General features: G+C 39.5%; 1 protein-coding gene across 1 annotated transcript in view; it reads left to right on the top strand.

The window, feature by feature from the left end:
- Window positions 1–6: 6 nt before the first annotated feature.
- Window positions 7–19,368, top strand: part of HMCN1 (hemicentin 1) — a 436,837-nt gene continuing 417,475 nt past the window's right edge. Inside the window, exon 1 of the mRNA XM_029935183.1 lies at window positions 7–608. Within this exon, the coding sequence (XP_029791043.1) occupies window positions 341–608 (268 nt within the window). The 5' untranslated portion in view covers window positions 7–340. The remainder of the gene's footprint in view (window positions 609–19,368) is intronic.

Below are 19,368 nucleotides of genomic sequence, written 5' to 3'. Positions count from 1 at the left end.
CTTGGGGCGGCCCCCGGGGCATGGGCCGGGCGCGCAGCCGGCTCTCCGCGACCAGCCGCGCGCGGCCCGCGGGCACCTAGCCGTCTGGAGGAAGCTGCATCCAGACAAAAGCTGCCGCATCTCCTGCCGCTCAGCCCCTTGCAGGGCTTCGGGGTTGGTGCCCGTCCCCGTCGGACGGGCTGTCGCCTCCACACAGTTTGCTGGGTCCGAGAACTTTTTAGAGCCTAATGAGTTTCTCTGAGAGGAGCCCCTCTGCGTGTTGTTGAGGACGGCTAAGCACAGTGCTTAGGCACCCAGAAAAAAAAAAAGAAAGAAAAGAAAAAAAAAGAAAGAAAAGACCATGATTTCCTGGGACAACTTCCACACCGTATTCCTGTTTGCTCTTCTTTATTCTTCCCTAGCTCAAGATGCAAGCCCCCAGGCAGACACCGGGGAGGAGGAAATTCCCGAGGGGGCCTCCACCTTGGCTTTTGTGTTTGATGTGACTGGTTCCATGTATGATGATCTAGTTCAGGTTATCGAAGGGGCTTCCAAAATTTTGGAGACGTCTTTGAAACGACCTAAGAGACCACTTTTCAACTTTGCTTTGGTGCCTTTCCATGATCCAGGTAAGGGGAATATTTATTCTTTGTGTTTGTTATTTCTCACGATTACATGTCTTATGCTATGAAATTGTTCAAGTGTTAGGAATTTTAAAAAACTTTTTTTTTTTAAATGTGTAGCCGAAAACCATTGTAACAAAGAATTGCTCTCTGGCATCTGGGTTTGGTGCCTGATCCCTACTCAGCTCTTATAGGTGCTGGTCCCTTGGTCCCCAAACCTGGAAGTGTGGAATTACCGGAAAAAAACAGAACGCAGGGTCTTGAGCAAGGGCTTCGAAATCGGAGTTCATGGACTTTTTAATTTTAGAGCTTAAAGAATGCTTAATTACGAAGGCAGATTTGGACATTGGTATCCAACAGCGTTACCCTAAGAGCTAACATCCCGGTCGAGAGCACACTCAGGATAACTCTCACACAAGAGGGGGAAAGCCTGTTGTATGAGACACAGGGAAGCTCGTGAATGAGTAATTTTCTGGTGGAACCGAAGAGATGAAAACAGGAGATAAGCCATTCATTTCTTAACTGAATCTATTCGTTTTTGCACCAGGTCCTCATTACTTAGGTTCACAGACGGGCATAAACATCATGTCAATGTCTCATCTGGTAGAAATGCCTGTGATTTGGTTGTCGGTGCTCTTTTACAGGTAGCGGAGGCAAAATAACTGTTTTCCTCCCTAAAGCCATGGGTTTCAGCTGCTCCACGGTAATATGATCCGATTTACTTTTTTTCAGTTTCTATTTAAAGTGGCACCTTTCTGTGAGGCTCAGAGGAGTCCTCATTGTCTTTGCTAAGGGTAGCATTGCAGGGGGAGCCCTGGGGCTTGCTGTCTGACATCCACCTGAGTTTCATTAGCGCAGTCCTTGCCCAGTTGAAGAAATAAAGCAGTGGTTTCTTTAAAGTTCTCCCCCACTGTTCTCCCACATTTTTTCCTGCTTTGAAAGTCTCTCTCTTCTCTTAGAAGACCTTGACACAACTTCTTCGCAATGGGAACTTCAAATGGAGGATCTCAGATTCCTTCTTTGTACATTTTGAGGAATGAGTTCAAATGATCTCTAGGTGTTAAAGGGGGGCAGGTTTTAGTTATCTTAAAAAAATGGCACGGGTAGAAATTTAGAGGGAAATGCAACTTTCTGGGATTTTTTTGTTCGTCAAATGTGGAAATTAGAACCTATCCTACTTTTCTGGGACATGCAAAAAAGAGTAGGGTAGGTTTTTCTACATTTCTACCTTGATGAAACACAAAAAGTTCTTTATATTTGAATAAAGATTTAAGTGGTCTTTTACTGTTCTTACTGTCTTAGTGAGACACCTCTTGTATTATGTTTCAATTTATTAAATGTCAAGATGCCAATTATGATGCAGTTCGAGACTTGTTTTGGAATAGCCTAAATATGTTTCTTCTATGGGGATATAGCTGAAGTTGGCTAAAAAATTAAGTCAAAATTGTTTTCTCCAATTACCATCACAATTTCCTCTTCTCCAAAAGACTCTTATGAAATGTTGTTGCTGCAAACAATACACAAATTGCCTCAAGACATAAAAGGAAACTGGATCATCATGATATTTTGATGTGATATGAAAAATTGTTGGAATAAATTGTATTGTGGTATGCCTCTTCCCAATTGTTACCAAATGGGAAAGTGTGCTCTAGTTGACTTTCCTATAGTTTAGCAATCTTGTTCCAAAGTGGGGGGAGCTTGGCATGCTAATAACAAGTGACTAGTAAATTAGAGCTTTTTTGAAATAATAGAAAATGATTCCATTGGTTCCATAAAATTAATTGCATGTGTAATTTAGCAAAATTGTTAATTTTATTGTGATTGAAAGTAGAAGTGGCCAAGTGTTTATGTTATCTAAAACTATTTGAAGTATTTCTGAAGATAAAGGGGGAGATAAAAGTTAAAACATACTAACCTTTTAGTTTGCTAATTCACTTTACTGAATTATAATATCTTTGTGTGATGTTTGTGTGTATATAGTTATTAAGAGTTTTTGATTCTCTTGTATTTTTGATTGACCAGAGTGGGAGGAGAGAAGGGCCTTGAATGGGGACTGGCTGTTTTAGTGAGTGACATTAGAAAAGTCAATTTACCTGTTTCCTCAACTATAAAATGAGAGAATTGAATTTGAACATCTCCCTTTTTTTTTGTTAGGGTTTTTTTTCTTCTTTTTTAATTTAAGATTTGAGCATCTCTAAGTTCATTTCTGACTATGACATTTTTTGGCTCTATTTTACATGTGGTTGTTTTTCATAGTTCCTAACATATTCCTATGATTGGATGCTGCAACTGACAGGGAGAGGAATACTGTGTGGAATTTAATATAATTATAACTTTGACCACCTAGCTTTTCAAAACCGTTTGATATCTGCTGTCTCATGTAGCCAGATGAAATAGTGAACAGAATCTGAGATACACTCTAAGACATGTGACAAAAACCCTTAGGGCCTTTGCACATGATTACCTTGGACTTCTGCATTACAGTTTGGCTGAAGGTGTGCGTTTGCAGGTGGGGGTAAAAATTAAAATACATAGGGGGCACCTGAGTGGCTCAGTCAGCTAAGCATCCAACTTTGGCTCAGGTCATAATCTCATGCCTGAGTTTGAGCCCTGCATCGGGCTCTGTGCTGACAGCGCAGAGCTTGGAGCCTGCTTTGTATTCTGTGTCTCCCTGTCTGCCCCTCCCCCACTTGCACTCCACCCCTCCCCTCAAAAATAAATACAAAACATTAACAAAATTTAAAAAATTTAAAATATATAGAATACATAGACATGCATGAGTCAGCAGTCTAACAAGTTAACAAAGAGGTAATAAAATCATTCAGAAAATGAGTGTGTAAGGAAGCCGGTGTCGGAGGACCAAACACCCACTCATGGCAGGAGGAAGTACCAGAGAGGACAAGGACCATGAAAAGTCAAGCCAACCTTGTGGAGCTAACTGTGCCTAAGATGGGCTTTTCACTTCTGTGACTGCATTTAATGTATTAATTTTTAACAGCTTTATTGAGATATAATTCCCTTACCTTATAATCATTCATTTAAAATGTATAATTCAGTGAGTGGTTTTTAGTAAATTCACAGGTACGTGCAACCGTCACCACAGTTAGTTTTGGAACATAGTCATCACCTCCAAGAGAAACCCTGTGCCTTTTACTTATTAGTCTCTTAGCTCCCTATCATCCTCCTCCCAGTGCTAAGCAAGCACTAATTTACTTTCTGTCCATTGATTTTCCTGTTCTGGCCTTTCATCTGAATGCAGTCATGTAATATGGGATCTTTTTTGACTGGCTTCTTTCACTTTAGCATAATGTTTACAAGGTTCATCCATGTTATGGCATGTGTCAGTACATTATTCCTTTTAATGGCTAAATGATATTCAGTTGTGTGGCTATACCACATTTTGTTTAACTGTTAATCCCTAAAGGGTATTTAGGGTTTTGGCTATTATGGATGATGCTTCTATAAACATTTATGTACAGGTTTCTGTGTGGATATATGTGACGTTATAATTTATATAAGAAGTATATGTTTTTGGGCTTCATTCCCATTTCCTACTTAGAACTCCTAAAACCCTTGTTGTATTCGAACTATAAAATTGTCTTTTGTTATGTTAATGGAGTGACTCTTGGATCCCACCTAAGGATGGAGGCTGGTTGCCAGGAGATTCAACCATGTGATTAAAGGGTTGGAACTTCCAGTCCCACTCCTAACTTCTGGGGAGGAGCGAGGGGTTGGAGGTGGAATCTATTGCCAGTGGCCAATGGCCAAAGATTTAATCAGTCATGGCTATGTAACAAAGCCTCTGTAAACACCCACCAGGACAGAGTTTGTATTGCTTTGCCTTGGTTCACCTGTGGAAATTTGGGGCCAATGACACGCCTAAAGAGGCCATGGAAGCTTCACACCCCTTTCTGCACACTCTATGCTTCTCTTCCATCTGGCTCTTCTTGAGTTATACTCTTTTATAAAAATGGTAATCTGGTGAGTAAATGGGTTTCCTGAGTTTTTTGAGCCACACTAGCGAATTAAGTGAATTAATTGAAATTAAGGAAGGGGCCGTGGAAACCTCTGATTTATAGCCAGTTGGTTGGAAGTACAGGTAACATGGATGTGTAACTGGTCTCTGAGGAGGGTGGGAGTGGGGGTGGGCAGTCTTGTAGAACTGAACCCTTCACCCGTGGAATCTGGTGGTCTGAGAATAGCTTGTTGTGATATGAGAAACCCCACCTCCCACCCCCACATTGAAATTGGGTGCTCACGACACCAAAGGATGTATATTTTCATTTCTCTTTGGTGTGTACCTAGGAGTGGACTTGCTGGGTCACAGTAACTATGTTTAATTGTCTGAGGAACTTCCAGACTGTTTTCTAAAGCATTTGTACCATTTTACATTCCCACCGGCAGTATTGAAGGTTCTAGTTCGTTCACATCCTCGCCAATGCCAGTTTAGTTTTGAACTTGTTGATTCTTACATTTTTTTGCTCTGCTTTTTATAATACTCAAAATGTGTTTTTGTCTTTCTCAGAACACAACTTTGAGGAGAGCTGATGGTCTTCCCCTAATCACAGCTCCTTTTATCACTCAATCTTCTAATTCTCCTATGTGTAGACAGGTACCAGAGACAGAGGAAAGAGAATGGGTGGTGTATTTGAATGAGTCACTTTATATAAAGAAAAATTCTCTTCTTCTCTTTCACCATGTCTCTGTTTTTTTCCCAGGAATATATTTTATCTGTGTACATTCATTCATTCATTCACTCACCTATTCTGTTTCAAGCATTGCTTCAGACACTGGGCATACAACAGGGAATAAAACAGACAAAAGCTTCTGCACTAATACAGCTTACATCCTGCTGGGGAAACACAGGCAATAAAGAAAATAATTAAAATACATATGGTGTGTTTGTTGGTGGTAATTGGTCTGGAGAAAATAAAAGACAAAAGGAGCATGAGGAGTTTGAAGTGCATTGAGTGTGTTGATCTTTAAAATATGGTGGTCATGGAAGCTCCCAATTGAAGCGGTCACATATGAACAAAGACCTGAAGGAGACGAGGGAGGGCGCAATGAGGAGATCTGAGGAAAGGCTTTTACAGGCAGAGGAACAATACATGAAATGTTCTTGAACATGGCAAGAGCATCCTGACATGTTCAAGGAACCTTGAAAAGAGCAGTGTATCCGGAGCACAGTGGGAGAGAGGGAGAAGTTAGGAGGGGAGATTAGAATGTTAATGGGCCCATCATGAAAGGGCTCATAGGCCATTGTGCCTTTGGCTTTTCTCTAAGTGAGAGGTGGAGCCATTTTTGGGTTTTGAGCAGAGCAGTGATATAATCTGATTTACACATCCACAAAATCATTCTAATTATTGTTTGAAAATACTCTAAAGTAAAGCAAGGGCAGAAACAGAGAGGACAAGAGACCACTGTATCATTTGGGCACAAAAGGATGGTACATCTTGGGTGACGTTGGTAGCTGTGGAAGTTTGGAGAGAGAGTTGGATTCTGTATATATTTTGAACAAGACCAAAAGGATTTAATGATGTGTGAGGAATATTTAATATACGTGAGGAAAGGAGACAGGGCAGAAACTGAGGATCTGTCTTGCATGAATGGAAGCATAGCATAGCCATTTCCTGTGATGGAGAAGAATGAACAAGAAGCAGGTTTGAGAAAGAGTTTGGGAGAATGAGTCTTTGATTTTTTGATATGGTTAGGTTTGAGATGTTTTTGGGCACCCAAGTGGAGATACTAAGAAGGCAGTTGGATATATGAAATTAAGGTTCAAGGGGAGAGGCCTGGGTCAGAGATATAAATCTGGGATTCCAAGGTATACATGTAGGTGGTTGTTAGGGCTGTGAGTCTCAGTGAGTCACTGAGGGTCCAGTGACTTGGAGAATAGTAATGGTCTGACAACACAGCCCTGGGACATCAGTCATACGCAGTCAGAGAGATGAGGATAATCCAGCAAAGTAGCCTGAGAAATTGAAGTTAGAGAGGGAGGAGAAGAGTATATTAAACTAGAAGTCAAGACAAGAAAGTGTTTTTAGGAAGAAGCACTAATTGGTTAATTAAGAGGAGGATCGAGAATTGGCTAGTCAGTTTAGCAATGTGGAAGTCATTGGTGACTCAACCATAGTGAAGTGTAGTGATGGGAGTGAAAGCCTGTTTGGCGAGAATTCAAAAGAGAATGGGAGAAACATAATTGGAAACCTTTGGAATTATATTGTCGTTTCCAACTACTGGAATGGTTGCTTTGTTCATGAAACTAAAATCCAAATTAGTTTTGATAAATGATTCAACCAGTATTTTACAAAGTGCAAATTCAATGTATTAGAAGGAACATCCAATTTGGAACAAAAGATTTGTGTGTTTTTCCTTATTCTGTCATTTGAGCAAATTATTTAACATCGCCAGACTTCTTTTTCTCTATCTGTAAAATTAGTGCCTTGGTAGGTGGTTACCAAAGTTTGTGATTTTAATGACTATAATACAGTGAAAGATAAATGACTGCAAAGAGATTCAAAGTAGCAAGGAATTGATCCATTGGGAGAAATATTAGCATTACAGGTCTCTACACTTGAAGAGTTTCATTGTAATAACACCTGGGAGCCCTCAGTGACTTTGTATGATTCTTTCTGCAGGACTTACACAGTGTTAAGAAAGCACCCTAGGACTTTTATGAAAAGATTCTTTTAGAATGATTTTCTGAGCAATAGTAAAATCACCTGAAGCCATAATGAATAGAAAGATTTTTATAAGGAAAATACTGCACATTCCGACTTTGAAAACCTTTACAAAACTATAAGAACCAGACTTCAAATTGGAATGTTTTGGGTTTCAATATGCGTAGGAAAAAGAGTTACAAAGCTTTTAGTCTCCTTTTTCTTCTAGCATATTAAATAGGAAGAAGGATTTTCATGAGGAAAAGGATTGGTCTTCAAAGTCCCAAGAGAAGTCCAACCAAAGGCAATGAACTAACATTAAAGAATCAGATTTTGGATGGACAATGATAACTTTGTTTCCTAGGATGATAAAATATTTTAACCTGGGAGAGTGGATGCTACACCCCTGGATGTTTTCTGAGAATAGGTAGAGATGTTTCTTTATGGACAATAAAAACTTTTCCCCAAAGTGTAAGGACCAAATTTTGATAAATCAAATGTATTAAATATGTTAGGGATGCTTCTTTTTTGTGTGTAAAAAAGACAAGTTTATTTATTTTAAGAGAGAGAGCACAAACAAGGGAATGGCAGAGAGAGAGAGAGAGAAACCCAGCAGGCTTCACACTCTGTGTTGAGCCTGATGTAGGGCTTGACTTGGGGCTCAGTCTCATGCCCATGAGATCATGACCTGAGCTGAAATCAAGAGTCTGACGCTTGACTGACTGAGCCATCCTGGTGCCCCCGGGATGTTTCTATTTAACCATATCTTTTCTAACTTCCACAGAATGGTGAGCTTTTTTGTTTTTGTTGCTGTTAAGTTGAGGAGCAGCCTTGTAATTCATTGTTGGAAAAATCAGAATTTGGTTTCGTTTGTGATTTGTCTTTGGTCAAACAAATGATGATAACCATTCTCAGTGGTTTTTTTTTTTTTTAAATGTTTATTTATTTAAAGAGAGAGAGCAGGGGGAGGGGCAGAGAGAGAAGAGAGAGAGACTTCAGAGCATCTCTGTGTTGTTAATGTAGAGCCCAACTCAGGGCTCGAACCCATAAACCATGAGATCATGAGATCTCATGAGATCTCACAACCGTGAGATCATGACCTGAGCTGAAATCAAGAGTTGGATGCTTCACCAGGTTAGCCACCCACGCACCTGTCTCAGTGGTCTTTATAATCCTGCTTACTGATCTTTCTCTCTGACTAGACATTAACCCCCTTGGGCAGGGACTGCTCTATAAATTTTATGGGCCCGGAGCACAGTAGACACTCAAGAAATGTTTCATGAATGAATGCTGGGAACAAGAACCAGTGATTTCTCTGGGTATTTTAATCTTGCCTTTCATGTCTGTGACTTTACTTTTTAAATAATACCAACCAGCAGAACAAAACTAAATGACATAGTAAGTTATTAATTAGGCCTTTTTGATGATACATATGTCCCATCAAAGATTGAATATGATTTGGAAGTGCCATTATGATCCAGGTAATGTCTGAAAGTTGGATAGTCATTGAATGTTTGTGTATCAGGTGACATTAGGGAGGGGTGGATTTCTATGCAGTATGGAATATCTCAGCTGAACTACCTTTAATTTTTAACTAAACTGGCTGAAAGAGTATCAAAACAAATAATTTCTAAGTAGCACTGTAAACAGAAGATCTATATTATAGTTGTTTTTCACAAGTCTATAGGGATTCTCAAACCTGGTTTTATTTTTTTCTGGTAAATTTCTGTGAGGATTCCCATATCTATGGGGAATAGGAAAAATTTAAAAATAGACTTGTGTTATGTCAAATATAAGGTATAATGAAATCAGCTTTCCCTACTTGAGTAATGTTATGCTTGAGTAAGACAATATACATGAAAGTCCTTTAAAAGTGCTGTCAAATCAATGGTGTTGTTCTTGCTTATTGAATGACTCACATTTGTCTATAATGATTGAATAGGTGCTAGAGAGAAGCTAGTGATGAAGAAAATAGTAGAGCATTTATACAATAAGACTAAAAATTAAATAGAAAAAAAATCTACCTTATAGTGTGGCTATTAACCTATGGGCAAGGGACATTTCAAATAAGTTTAAATATAGTTCCACTCTAATAACACTCAATGTTAGAGAAGCATGTATTCTTTGCTTCATTGGCCCCTTGAACCCTTGACCACTGCTCCAAATTGGGAAATCAGCAAGAGAATTTAAAAATCCAAAGATAAGACACCATATTCATTGATTTATTTATTCACTTACTCATCAGTCAATAATAGGCTTCTTACTATTTGTCAAGGATTGTGATAGGTACTTTTGATTACAAAATAGTGAGGCATAGCTTACAAGAAGTTAACAGTCTGGGGAGAAGAGCAAGAGAAACAGCAGCTTTATATACCAATATCTAATACCAACATTAGATACATTTTATAGTAGAAAGAAGCACAGGGAGCTGTGAGAGCCCAGAGCAGTGACCTTAATTCAGAATTCAAAAGGTGATGGTCCCTGAAGGGTTTCTGGAAGTGTAGCCTGGGCTGAAACCTGAACAAAGTGGTGAGTAAAAGCGGTTTAATCAAAATATTAAGGAGTTTGGATTTCATCCTGAAAGCTATCAGGAGCCTGGAAGAATTATAAGTGAGGAGTGACATAACTGGGTTTTCATTTTAGATCTCTATCTCTTGGGTGGATTGGAGCAAGGCAGTCCTGAGCACCGGGATGAAATCTGAGGCTGTCACAGTAATTCAGGGGGGAGATATTGAGGTAACTTGGGTATAGGAAGAAGGTTATAGATTTCTCAGCTATTAAGAAAGTCCAATGGACTGGACTTGGCCCTTAGAACATGGGGAAGAGGGAAATATGATTCCCTGCTTAGGTTAAAACATGAAACTGGCATTCAGTGGAAGAGAAAATATATGTAAAGTTAGCTTTCAGGGATTCCATTACTCTCAGGCCAAAAGTCTTGATAATAATGAGCTCTTTATACATTAACTTGCCTAAAATAAAATATCAACCAAAAGTATGGGGAGGGGTAGTCAATAATGAAAATGAGAGCCACAGAAACAGCTTATGCATTGTGCAGCCCAGTTCGTTTTTTAACTGAGGTATAATTGACATATTATATTAACTTCAGATGCACCATGTAATGATTCATTATTTGTATCTTCTGAAATTATCACCATAATAAGACCAGTTAACATCTGTCACCATACATAGTTATAAACATTTTTTTCTTGTGATGAGAACTTTTAAGATTTACTCTCTTAGCAACTTTTAACTATGCAATAGTGTTTACTGTAGTACCCATGCTGTATACGTTATCCTCATGACTGACTTACTTTATTATTGGAAATTTGTACTTTTTGACCCTTTCACCCATTTGACACCCTCCCCAGCATCTATTTGGCAAGCCCCAGTCTATTTTCTGTATCTGTGAGCTTGGTTTTGTTTTTAGATTCCACATATAAGAAAGATTTGTCTTTCTATGTCTGACTAATTTCACACAGCCTTATACTCTCTGGGTTTATCTGTGTTGTGGCAACTGGAAAGATTTCCTTCTTTCTTAGGGCTGAATAATATTTTATTGTAGACAGACCACATTTTCTTTATCTACTCATCCACTGATGGCTACTTAGGTTGTTTACATAACTTGACTATTACAAATAATGCTGCAGTGAACATGGGGTCCATATACCTTTTTGAGGTTTTTTGTTTGTTTATTTTCATCAGATGGACACCTAATGGAATTATTGGATATTATGGTTGCAGTGTTTTTAATTTTTTAATGTTAATTTTTTAAATTTTTTGAATTTCAAAAAAATTTTTTTAGTATTTTTAATTTTTCCATACTGTTGCCCACAGGGGCTGCACCAATTTACATCCCCATCAACAGTGCATAAGGGTCCCTTTTCTCCACATCTTTGCCAACACTTGTTACTTCTATCTTTTTGAGAATAGCCTTTCGAACAGGTGTGAGATGATATCTCATGGTGGTTTTGATTTCCTTGATGACTAGTGATGTTGAGCATATTTTCATGTACCTGTTGGTGATCTGTATGTCTTCTTTGGAAAGATATTTATTCAGATTTTCTGCCCAGCTTTTAATTGGATTTTTTTTTTTTGCCAAGTTCTATCTAGGGTTCAGAATGTTAGTTCATCCTGTACTTAAATAACCAGTTCACCCATCAGTAACATTCTAATCATGACAATAGACTGTTTATCTTTGTAAATATGTAATGATGCCATTTTTTCATAGTATTAATTCTCCTTGGTTTGGTTGCATGCTCTCCAAACAGCCTCCTGATAGTTTAACCTCATGTACTTTCCATATGGGAGAATAAGGCTCTGGTCAGACTGGCACATACATCAGATTCACTAGACAGTTATATTCCTCATTGGTAACTCATATTTTGGCATACCAGTTTTATGCATCAGTCTCTATTGTTTAAAATATTCTGACAGTGTCAAGTTCAAGTTTTTGAGTTTGCAAGTCTGAGAGCCAGACCTTGGTTGGTGGCGAATTTAACAAAGTAAATGTCTCCCTGGGTGGGTCTGTTTGGGTGGCCTGTTTCCAGGTGTCATTCTTCAGCATCTCCTCCTGTCAGTGTTAGTATGAATGGTGCCAAGTAGCCATTCTGTCCACTTGAAACTTTGATATAGATGACAGCTGAAGCCATTGGAATAAATGAGATCATCTAAGCAGAGTGTGTACACTAACAAAAGAAGGAAGACAGGGCAGAACTGTGGAGAACACAAGCATTTAAAAGATAGTGATAAGAGGGGAAGTACATAAAGGATTCTGGAAAGGAGAGTACAGGAGAATAGGAAGAGAAACATGAATGAGGAGCATTTGGAAATTTAAAAAGTTAATGGCAGGAGAAGTTTAAGAAGTTTAAGGAGGAGACGTTGTTAACTCTGTCCATTTATAAGGTTATTGAAAAATAAAGGCTAAACTCACAGGCTAAAGTGGACAGTTCATTGGGGGTGTGGAGCCAGGAAGCTTAAAAGGTGGGTAAGAAAATGGAGCTAGCAAATGTAGTCTGTTTATTTCATGAAATGTAACATTGGGGTTAAAAGCATGAGCTCTGGAGTCTGATGCTTAGGTGGGAAGCCTGGCTCCATCAGTTACTTGTATGATCTAACTTCTTTGTGCTTCCGTTTTAGTAACTGGTGATAATATTATCTACTCTATAAGGCTGATGTGAAGATTGATGTCCAAAGCTTAGCACAACCCTTTGCACACAGTAAATTCTCAATAAACATTAGTTCATTAGTTATTGGGAATTAGATTTGAGGAAGAGCGTTTTTTTTTAAGATGGGAGAGAGGAGACATTGTTTAAGTACTGCTGGAAAAGAGTCAAAAGTAGGAAAGATAGAAAATGCCAGAGAGAACATATAATTTATGAAACTAGGACTTTGAGGAAGTAAGAGGAGATGGAATTTGAAGTAGAAGTGTTGGTTGATGGAAGGAGAAGGCCTTCTTTTATTTTCGTGTGGCAGAAGAGGAACAGATCACAGACAGTCATGGTCTTGGGTGAGCTGGTGGGTGGGGATGCAAGATGCTGGGTGACTTCCTGTCTGATGGACACTTATTTCTCAAAGAGACAGAACAGAGAGTCATTTGATGAGAGGAGGGAACTGGTAGAGGCTAAATAAGGGACTTTAGAAGAATAATGGAATTTTGGAAGTAGAAGGTGACTAGGGACACATAGATGGTTTCTCAGGACAAGTTGTGGTTTAGAAGATGAATTCATAATGCTTGAACACTGCCTAGGTATGTGATTTCTTTACCAGCTCTCACCAGCTTGGGCATAACTTCTGAGATTGACCATTAGTTGGATCCAGGGCTGGGATTTTGTTGAGCAGATGTGACTAAAGAAACCGGCTATGGTTGAGAGGGATACTGATAAGAGAGAGGCTGACGTGACAGATCTATCATAGAGTCAGATCTGGATATATTGGACTGACACGAGTTGAGATTATGGACGTGAAGGACAATATGGCAAGGAAGCTGAGGTCATTGGTAAGAATAGCTAGAGTGATTGATCATAGAATTTAGCTTTCATAGAAAAGAGATCTTTGATCTCTATTCCATGGTCTTCACTCTGGTTAAACTTTCTGCAGACTTGAGCATGTTTTTTTTTTTAATTATTTATTTTTGAGAGAGAGACAGCATGAGCAGGGGAGGGTCACAGAGAGAGAGTGACACAGAATCTGAAGACAGGCCCCAAGCTCTGAGCTAGCTGTCAGCACAGAGCCTGACGCGGGGCTCGAACCCACAAACCATGAGATCATGACCTGAGCCGAAGCCAGACACTCAACCGACTGAGCCACCCAGGCGCTCCAACATGGTTGTTAAAGGAACCCAGATAATAACAGCTTAAAATAGGAAGATAGTGAGTATTTAATAAGAATTATTGAGATATCTCCAGGCGGCAGCTAACGATGAAGAGGGTTAGAGGGTGTCATAGGTGGCATGTGCCTCAAAATGGCAGGTATTTTCTCTGAAAGTGTAGAAATAATGGACTAGGAATGGGTAAATTGCTGATCCATCTTCTTACCCTGATGTATCTGGAGTGTTGGAGAATGAGCAGACCCCACTAGGGAGGACCATGGGGGAGGTGGTCCTATCCATGGACAGCCCTGTTTCCACTAAAGTGGGAGGTAGATGGAGAGTCCTGTGGGAAAATGGGTTGGAAGGTCATGGGATTTACAAGGACATAGGATGGGAAATGAATGGGTCAAGAGAGGAAACAGTAAGTGAGAGGAATGGTTTGCATTTGGGGCAGTGACCACAGACAATGGTAACATAAAGGCAGAGTGGATTGCTAGTTGCAAAGTCTAACTTGGATAGGCTTGGATATAAATTTAAGGGACCAAGTCAGGCCCTGGGAGAGTCGGAGCCCAATGAAGTTAGCTGTTGGCAACTCTGAGGACAGCGTGGCAGGTAGGGACTCGTGAGGAAACGTCTCATCTCATGTGTCCTATTGACAGAGGCGAGGGAGCATAATTTTTATTTCTAATAAGAACAGCCACCATTTTATTTATTTATTTTTGAGTCATTACTATGGACCAGACACTGAACTAGATGCATTTCATGCTTTATCTCATTTAAGGCTCACAAAAACTCTTAGGTGGTAGTTATCTTTATTTAATATATGAGACCCCTGAGGCTTATATTGTCTGAACTCCCACAAAATGTAAAGCATCTCCTGAAAAAGAATAGCTTTCTGTAAGTTATTTTTTGGCACCTTCTTTTGAGAAATGTGCAAGATTAAGGGGATGTGCACAAGAAGGCATGGTAAAGGGACCACTGTGTTAGTTTGCTAAGGCTGCTGTAGCAACGTACTGTAGACTAGGGGGTTTAAACAGCAGAAATGTATTGTCTCACTGTTCTGGAGGCTAGAAGTCTGAAGTCAAGGTGTTGGCGGGTTGTTTTCTTGGAAGGACTATGGGTGAGACTCTGTTCCATGCCTCCCTTCTAGCGTCTGGTGCTTTGCTGGCAATCTTTGGCGTTCCTTAGCTTGGAGATGTACTCATATCTGCCTTCATGTTCACAGGGTGGTCTCCCTGTGTGTTATGTCAAATTTCCTCTTTTTTATAAGAATACCAGTCATATTGGATTATTGGCCCACTCTACTTCTGTATGACTTCATCTTAACTAACTACATCTTCTACAACCTTATTTCCAAATAAGGTCGAAATCTGGGGTGCTATGGGATAGGACTTTAATATGAATTTTGCTGGAACACAATTCAGCTCATACTGAGACCACTCAATAATTAACATTAAGAAAACAAAAGTATTTACTTTTTTACTAGAGAGTCAGTTTGTTCTAGAAGTTTCTGATAAAAATATTTGTATCAGACGGGGAGTCTCATGGACTCTAAGCTCTGATCTCTTTTTAGTTAGGAATGGGGTTCTCCATGGGAATTATTGAGAGAGGCATTAATATGTTGGGTTGCTGTTAAAGTCCTCAAAATAATTTGAATTTAAAAAAATCTGTGAATGTTACTTTTAAAACCATTTAATACTTTAGATCCTTTACTCTTAAACCATTTACTTATGCTTTATTGATTTCTTTTGGAGTTGACACATTTACTTGTTTGAAATGAGGAAAATTATATAGGAGCTAGGAATTTTGAGAATTATGTGTGGGTTCCAAAGTATTTTGAGTTTGTATACCTCTAGGTTTCTTTTCTTGGAAACTTCAAACACACTAATTGGAGAAAATTTTCCACAGCACCAAGTCTCTATGAGCTTACCTTTAAGCACTGTTTTATAGCAGGTGGGAGGAATTCCTTGAAGTTCCCTGGCTGGAAGAAACCCTGATTACCTCTGAAAATGCTTCAGGGCAGTGGTAGCCCATTTGTGCCAAGATCTGGCTGAGGGAGGCTGGTTAAAGGAGACGGATAGGTGATGGAAAGATAAATGCATGAGATGGCTCTTGTTCTTAAGTTTTTTTTTTTTTTTTTTAAACCAGGTAGAAGATCAAGACAATACGTTATTTCATGAAGTAGTAGAGAACAAAATTCTAAAAAGATATTATAGTGTCTGGGATATCAATTATTGAGATTCAAAGTGAAATCTGTTTTGTTTTTAGTTTAGTTCATTGTTTTCACTTCAAAGCCCTTTGCCAGAACACAACAGAAAACCACAGTTCTATTGTTTCCTATTCCCCAGAGGGTTTTCCCTGCTCTTCTTAGGTGAACTTGTTGACCGCCCCCTGGATCAGATGATCACAATTTAGCCTTTAAGTTTTCTCCTAAGCCACACCCTATGTTGGAATGTCTCCTTGTGGGCCAGATATTTTAGCTTCTGAAATTAAAAGATTCTTCAAAATTTTACCTTTCCAAGGAGTTTTCCTGGGTTATTGGAAAAGTGGTATTCAATATTGATACCCCCCTTTATATTTATTTTACCTTTTATGGACTTAATTTATGCCTTTGATAACTTCATTCCTTTCCCCCCTTCTATATTATAAAAGAAATTAACAGTTGATTTATCTTGACAAAGTAGAATTTGATATAGTTAGAATTGCATAGTGAATGGATTCTACTATCAAATAGACCAATGTTTGATTATTAGTAAGTTACTAAGTTCTCAAATCCTTAGTCTCCTTACAATTTAAGTGAGAAAAACAGTCCTACTTCTGTGTTGAGTTGTGAGAATTAGAGGGGAAAATGCATGAACACATTTGGTATGAAGCTCCACATAAAGGTCAGGACTCAAGAGAATTCTGCAAGGGAAATAACACTTGACATAGAGTCAAAACACCTGGGTCCTGGCTCTGTATCCGGACAGGTCCCTTGACCTCTTAGAACCTGTTTCCTTCTGTCTGAAATAAGGATGTAATCAGTGGTATGCTGTTAAATGGTAAAGCACTGGCTCTGGAGCTGGGGGCTGGGAGGAGTCTTTATTTGTAGCATTTGGCAGTTTCCATGGTGTAAATATTCCACCCGTGCCAATTTCAAACTCCACTATGATGTCACTGGATGTGGAGCTGAAAATAGATGTGCACCATTGTCTCACCCACCAAGGGTGGTATTTATGTTTAAATGAGATGGTATTTGGGGAAACTGGGTGGCTCGGTTGTTTAAGCATCTGGCTCTTGATTTCAGCTCAGGTCATGATTTCATGGTTCATGGGTTCAAGCCCCATGTCAGGCTCAGCACTGACAACGTGGAGCCTACTTGGGATTCTCTCTCTCTCCCTCTCTCTCTGCCCCTTCCATGCTCGTGTGCACACACACAAACACTCTTTCTCAAAGTAAGTAACTTAAAAAAAAAAGATGGTATTTGTGAAAGGACTTAGTATAATAGGTATTCACTAAATGTTAGCATAACTTTGCTTGGAAAAGTCCTTTAGATGGGTAGAATTGTTGAGTGTAAAATTAATTCTGTGATGGAGGAAGCAGATTGAGCATTTCTTCTCCATGACAATTTGGGAAATTTCAAGGGTCGATACCCAGAGAGGCCAGGCAGACAACACCAGTGCAGAAGTGGAACAGGAGGGGCCTACCACTTTCTTAAATACCCACTGGGGTATCTAAGAAGCACCTCACATTTGTCAGCACCCTGGCCCACAGCACGCGCATCTTTTTCTGTGTTCCCCGTCTCAGTTCGGTGCTGCCGTTTCCTCACAGCTGTTCCGTGCAGCACAGCACCCTTGGAGTTGTCGTGGACTCGTCTCTTTGATATCCCACCTCTAGTCACTGGAAATTCTTTCTTTTTAAAAATTTTTTAAATGTTTTTATTTATTTTTGAGACAGAGACAGAGCATGAGCGGGGGAGGGGCAGAGAGAGAGGGAGACACACTAATCAGAAGCAGGCTGCAGGCTCTGAGCTGTCAGCACATGGCCTGATGCAGGGCTCGAACCCACGAATGTGAGATCGTGACCTGAGCCGAAGTCGGAGGCTTAGCTGACTGAGCCACCCAGGCGCCCCTAGTCACTGGAAATCCTTTTGGCTCTATCTTCCAGATTTAGTTTGACCACTACTTACTCCCTCTGCTGCTGTGTCTCTAGCCTAAGTCACTTTGGTGTCCCTGTTACCCTCTCCAGAGCTGCCAGAGGAGATTTTAAAATGAAAGGAAGCTCCCATTATTCCCAACTCCCTTTTCTGACTTCCTTATTCATTTCACTTCCAGCATAGTGGCATCTTTATCTATTCTTCCAAGCCAGGCACTCATCCACTCTGAAAACATTGCTCTTGCTGTTCCTTCTTTCCCCAGAATCTTGACTGGTTTATATCATGACTTCATAAATCTCTTGGCTCAAAGTTACCTCCTCAGAGAGGCCTTCCCTGACCACCAATCTAACATAGGTCCCCCCACTCCTCTGTCCTGTCAACCTGCTTTATTTTTCTTTTTATAGACTTAGCACTGCTTGACCTTAGAGATGATGTGAATCCATTTATTTGAGATCTATTTCTTCCACTCAATAAAAACTCCATGAGGGGAGAGACTTAATTTTCATGGCTGAATTCCCAATTCCCCAGAGCCTCACAAAGAAGGCTCCCTGACATATAGAAGGCACTTTATACATAGTTATTCAATGAAAGGATGAATGTTTGTGAATATGTTCCATGTGTACTAAAAAAAATCCTTCAGTTGTTGAGTGCCAAGCTCTGTATATGTCTATAAAATCAGTCTTGTTAGTTATGTTATTAACATATTCGATCTCTTTATTAGTGATTGCCCAATTGATGTATCAGTTGGAATAAATTACATTAAAGTTTTCCATTGTAACTGTGGTTTTGTTAATTCCTCCTTGTAACTCCAGTCAATTTTTGCTTTAAGGACATGTTAACTATATACTAGCTTAGGATTGTTCTGTGTTCTTAGTGAATTGTTCATTTTATCATTATATATATGGCCATCTTTATCTCTAATTCTTTTGCCTGCAAATACATTTTGCTTGGTATTAGTAATGCTGTTCCATATTTGGTTGGTATTTTTGATGTATATCTTTTACTTCTCTTATTTTCAAACTATTTAAAAACATTTTTTAAAATATTTATTTATGAGAGAGACAGTGCACTCCCTCCAGTGGAGGAAGGGCAGAGAGAGGGAGGCACAGAACTTGAAGCAGGCTCCAGGCTCAGACTATCAGCACAGAGCCAGATACTGAGCTTGAACTCCTGAGCTGTGAGATCCTGACCTGAGGTGAAGTTGGACCCTTAACTGACTGAGCCACCCAGACGTCCCCCAAACTAGTTTTAATAGTAAAGTTTAATCTGGTTACTTTTATTGTGATTATTTATATATTTGGATTTATTTTTATTATCTTATTTTGTGTTTTCATTTTACTGTGACTTTTTTTTGTTAATTCTTCCCCCTCTTTTTCTGTTGTTTTGTAATTATAGGTTGCATTTCACATTTTTTATCCCTACTCTTTCTTTTAAACATTTTTGTTTCTTTTTAACATTTATTTATTTTTGAGAGACAGAGTGAGACAGAGCATGAATTGGGGAGGGGCAGAGAGAGAGGGAGACACAGAATTCAAAGCAGGCTCCAGGCTTTGAGCTGTTAGCATAGAGCCAGGCGTGGGGCTCGAACTCATTGACTGTGAGATCATGACCTGAGCTGAAGTCAGATGCTTGACTGACTGAGCCACCCAGGCGCCCCCTTTCACC

The sequence above is a fragment of the Suricata suricatta genome, chromosome 3 (assembly GCF_006229205.1).
Source record: "Suricata suricatta isolate VVHF042 chromosome 3, meerkat_22Aug2017_6uvM2_HiC, whole genome shotgun sequence".
Classification (NCBI taxonomy): domain Eukaryota; kingdom Metazoa; phylum Chordata; class Mammalia; order Carnivora; family Herpestidae; genus Suricata; species Suricata suricatta.
The sequence above is the reverse complement of the archived record's forward strand: the minus strand, read 5'-3'. Positions and strand labels throughout refer to the sequence as shown.